At 52.2% G+C, this 4,668-nt stretch overlaps 1 protein-coding gene across 16 annotated transcripts in view; it reads left to right on the plus strand.

Annotated features, from left to right (window-relative positions):
* The window catches only part of Ank1 (ankyrin 1), a 180,533-nt gene that overhangs the window by 139,736 nt on the left and 36,129 nt on the right, over positions 1 to 4,668 (plus strand). For 11 of the 16 annotated variants that reach the window (XM_031339269.1, XM_031339272.1, XM_031339273.1 and 8 more), the window contains exons 22-27: positions 277 to 349; positions 1,041 to 1,064; positions 2,022 to 2,118; positions 2,469 to 2,547; positions 3,985 to 4,082; positions 4,165 to 4,389. In XM_031339269.1, the coding sequence (XP_031195129.1) occupies positions 277 to 349; positions 1,041 to 1,064; positions 2,022 to 2,118; positions 2,469 to 2,547; positions 3,985 to 4,082; positions 4,165 to 4,389 (596 nt within the window). The remainder of the gene's footprint in view (positions 1 to 276; positions 350 to 1,040; positions 1,065 to 2,021; positions 2,119 to 2,468; positions 2,548 to 3,984; positions 4,083 to 4,164; positions 4,390 to 4,668) is intronic. The other 5 variants (XM_031339282.1, XM_031339270.1, XM_031339281.1 and 2 more) reach the window with 1 other exon arrangement.

The raw sequence follows: 4,668 nt of genomic DNA on the forward strand, positions 1-4,668 counted from the left end.
GGTTACTGCCCAAAGCCAATGCCTCCCTCCTGGTAGGCACTGTTTAGCTACAGGTGGGGTATACTGCCACCTAGTGACCAAAGAATTGGATGGGTGAGGAAATGGGAAGTCGGGGCATGAGCTTCCAGATCAAATGCTTCCTGGGCCTGGCTTTCTTTGGCAAAGTATCTTTTCCATCATCACCGTTCCTGGCTGCTCATTTGGGGGCAGTAGCAGGACCGAAACAAGTGAGATGGGCTCCCTATGGGTCCCAGCCATCGCCCTTTCTCTTTTCAGTTAGTCAGCGACAAACACCGGATGAGCTACCCTGAGACGGTGGATGAGATCCTGGATGTGTCTGAAGATGAAGGTAAAAATCTTTGTGGATGATCTCAGGCTCCATCCTCTCAGGCCCCCCCTCAGAGCCCCTCGGAACAAGATCCAGCCTGAAACATACAAGTATACATTGTAACTAGAGAGACCCCTTCTTACAAACATTGCCTATTGACAAAATAACTCCTTTCAGATGATCATAAGAGACAGAAAATTGAGAACTTAGAGGTTAATATTTTATATCTCGAGTCTTCATGGGCAAGTTAGTTGGTATGTTCGATGCAGTTGCGTTTGATCAAAGATGGGTCTACTCAAGGCAGGTCTAAGAGCTGCAGCAGCTGCAACAACATCTGGCTGCTGTTCTTCGTGAGCCTCATTAACTAAGAAGGCAGGCTGTTCAGTCTGAGAATCCGTGTTGGTGTTGGTCAGCTGCCCTTCTGACCAGAATGGGGCAGAAAGTTTGAAGTCTTCTCCGTTATCTTTGGGTGATTAAGGTTTCAACTTTGTGATCTCCGGAGTATTTTTCTTCCCCCAAGTCAGCCCCAGATGGAAGGAACACAGGACAGTGGGGAAGGTGGGCTTGTTCTGTGACCCCTTCTGTTTGGAATTTGGTGGTTATATGGCAGTCTGATAGACAGTTCTAAACGCCCCCTTCTTAATATCGTGCCTTTCACTTTACTGGGTCTGATGCTGTCATTCCTTCAACTTGGCTCTTCTTTGCCTTCCAGGAACTGCTCACATATCTATAATGGGTATGAAATGCTTTCTGTTCCCTGTGGTCTTTCTCACCAGAGCACATCCCACCATAAGCACACGAGTCCACACTAACCCATGTCTGCTTTTCATCCTCTGAGGCCCGGCCCCACGCAGGGCCCGGAGCTGACTAAACAGGATTGCACACCATGAAGCCACCCCTGTATCTGTGCTCATGCCTCTGTGTTTGTGCTCATCCTGCATGAACAGTTCTACGTCCATCTTGTTGGCTCCCGATCACCACAGGGCCAGGGCTCCTGATGCAATGTGAGAGCCATGGCAGGGCCCAGGGCCCAAGCCTCTGCTCTAGTCAGGCCAGGAAGGAAAGGAAGGGGTGTGCAGGCTGCTAATTTAGGTGCGACTGCAAACAACAAATCCAGGATGAGGAATTTGCAAGGCATAGAAACAGTAATGGACATAAAGGGGTGAGCAGCCCTGTGCGTTTGCCCCCTCTGTAATAGCAGATTGGAATGATCTATAACCTAGGCAAGGTGTGACAATGCATGCTTCTGATCCTAGCATTCAGGAAGTAAAAACAGGCGGATCCTTGAGTTCAAGGCTAGCCTGGTCTACAAAGCAAGTTCCAGAGGGGGTGAGGGGAGAAGAGAATTATCTGCAACCATGACTCCTTTTGTGGCACCGTTTCGAACTCTGAAAGAGCTACCGTGCAGGGGTGAACTCATCAAACAAACAAAACCTTTTTTTCTGGCTTTGTTGTTTTCCCTCCTACAAAACTGGAGAAAACAGAGGGACTAGGAACTGGTCACCTTGGGTTCTGGGGTTGGAAGAACAGGGTTGGGGATAGTAGAGACTAATAGGCCCTTGGGGCACCCAGAACCAAAAGTGCTCTCCACTTTGGAGGAGATATTGAGAGGTGGACCAAGAAAGGTGCTTGTTAAGAACAAGAGAGATTTCCTGTCTCCAGCCTGCCCCTCACTCAAGCTCCTGGGTTTCAGGTGATGAACTTGTCGGCTCGAAGGCTGAAAGGCGGGACTCCCGGGATGTGGGTGAGGAGAAAGAGCTGTTGGATTTTGTGCCGAAGCTAGACCAAGTGTAAGATGGGCTCAGTGGGGGTGGGAGGATCATGCTGTGGATGGTCAGGTGCAGCTCTAGGTCTCGGAGTAGAAATGTAGGTGAATGCCAGGCCCTGGGTCACTGGGAATGTAGGGGCTTAGGCAAAAGCCAGGCCTGGGTGTGCCTAGGGAGGGAGAGGCACAAGTGCAGGGGGGACATGGGTCAGCTTGAGATATGGCAGTCATTTTGTCACCTGAAGTGATGTGAAGGGTGAATGAGCCAGGTTCTTAAAGGTGCGCTGAGGCCTGTCACTTAGGTCTCTCAGGAATGATGTCAGGGTCTGCTTCAAATGTTCTGCTCTTTGATTGTCTGATATTCCTGCTCCATAGGGTGGAGTCTCCGGCCATCCCAAGGATCCCTTGTGTCACACCTGAGACTGTTGTGATCCGATCTGAAGATCAGGAACAAGTAAGGAGAGCCTTGTCTCCTCCCACTGCAGGGAACGAGGACATTCCATGATTGTGTTTATAGGACCCGGGGACAGTAGCAGCTAAAGTATAAAAGGTCACGATACGTACAGAGCCCGCGCAGACCTATGATTCTGTGCGTCCGGTAGAACTCAGTGCAGTTGGTGTGCCCATTACACTCACTGTGCGTTCTGGGAGCCTCAGGGGACTCAGGGTGAGGGAAATACTATGGTAGCAGGCAGTGGTGCAGAAGACACTCGGGCCATGCGGTTGTGGGACCAGGAAGGAAGGAAGGAAGGAAGTCTTCCTCCTGTGGGGCAGCCTGGCATGACAGGGATGGCTGTGCCTTCTCTCATCGTCCCCCAGAGACCCCAACACTGGAAGAGGGCTACCAGAATACTGCTCTCAATAGAACTGGTGTTTGTGACAGAACCCTGGTTTGTGCCTTCCTAGCATTTCACTTGAATTTGTCCAAAAGGTTAGAGATGGTGGGCGAGAATGCCATACAGTTTAGTCTCCTCTGACTAGGCCATTGGCACCTTCTCCAGAGCAAGAACATTTCCTGGGAGATGAGAGGGTTGAAGTGGTCTTGAAGGTTGGCCATGTCTGCCCTAAGGTCTGAATCCCCCTCCCTGACCCCACAAGGGGATATGAGTCCGAAAGCAGTGCTGAGACCTGGGTCTGAAACTGCTGAGGAATCAGTGCAATATAGCACTGGAGTTGCTGTATGTTGGAGTGGTAATCAGATAGGGCCCCGGTTCTGCTGTGACATTACCCCCGGATGCTGTCCAAGCAGCATGAACAGTCCCAGGGCACTGGAGTGAGTCTTGCTCTGTGGCCATCTCATTCCCCTGCCTCAGTCTCCCCTGCTCCCCACTGCTGGAGAGGACCCAGGGGTTTGTACACACTAAGCAGAACCCCAGCATCTCTTTCCAACTCTTGGCTTAAGTCATAAACCCAGTCAGAGGTGTATGTACACTGCATGTCTACTGAGTGTCCATCCTGGGCTCCAGATAGGGTTGGGTTCAGTTGTCTCCTGTGAGCTGCTATCAGCACTGAGTGTGGACTGAGACACGCGGGGTCTTGTGAGGCAATGAATAATCTCCTTCCGTTGATAAGGAATGGGAAACCCCCGCAGAGCCTGACGGGTTGGTTCACCTCACAGACCCCCTCACACACACAGACAATAGGACTAGTAGCCATGAGGTGATGATGCAAGAGGGGAGAGGATACAGGAGAGAAGGATGGGCAGGTGAGCGGGATGTGCATCTGGCAGAGCAGGGAGAGACCCTGAAGGTGAGCAGAAGCCATGCTGCTTTGGGGGTCCGAGTTCATTTCATGGAAGCGGTTCCTTCCATTGAGCTCCAGGCCCCGGGCATGTGTTCGGATGTCCTGGAGATGTAAGATAAGAGACAGGAGGCCCTTTTCTCTTCTGTAGGCATCTAAAGAGTATGATGAGGATTCACTCATTCCCAGCAGCCCGGCCACAGAGACCTCAGACAACATTAGCCCCGTGGCTAGCCCCGTTCACACAGGGTGAGTACTGAGCAGATCTGGGGCCCACTCTACTGCCCATGGAGAGGAAGTCAGCCCTGTCATGACCTTTCTGTGCTTCTAGGTTTCTGGTGAGCTTCATGGTGGATGCCCGGGGAGGATCCATGAGAGGAAGCCGTCATAATGGCCTGAGGGTGGTGATCCCTCCCCGGACGTGCGCAGCACCCACTCGCATCACCTGCCGCCTAGTTAAGCCCCAGAAGCTGAGCACGCCACCCCCACTGGCTGAGGAAGAGGGCCTAGCCAGCAGGATCATTGCCCTGGGACCCACAGGGGCCCAGTTCCTTAGGTGAGAAATGCACTCAGCTGGTGCATATATGGGGAATGTATGCAGCTGGTGTCTCCAACCAGTTCCTGCCACTTGAGCCGAGACTCCCAAGGTCCGCCCCACCCAGGCAGTACCCAGCATCTCATTTCTCTGATGTGATGACAGACAGGGTTCCCTGCCTCTCTCAGGCCCATGAATCAGTTCATGGCTCTAGGGGAGCCCACTGTTCTCAGAAGTGTGAGAATGCTAGAGTAGAGAAAAGGAGAGGAGAGGAGAGGAGAGGAGGGGAGGGAGGGGAGG

This window comes from Mastomys coucha, unplaced genomic scaffold (assembly GCF_008632895.1).
Source record: "Mastomys coucha isolate ucsf_1 unplaced genomic scaffold, UCSF_Mcou_1 pScaffold22, whole genome shotgun sequence".
Classification (NCBI taxonomy): domain Eukaryota; kingdom Metazoa; phylum Chordata; class Mammalia; order Rodentia; family Muridae; genus Mastomys; species Mastomys coucha.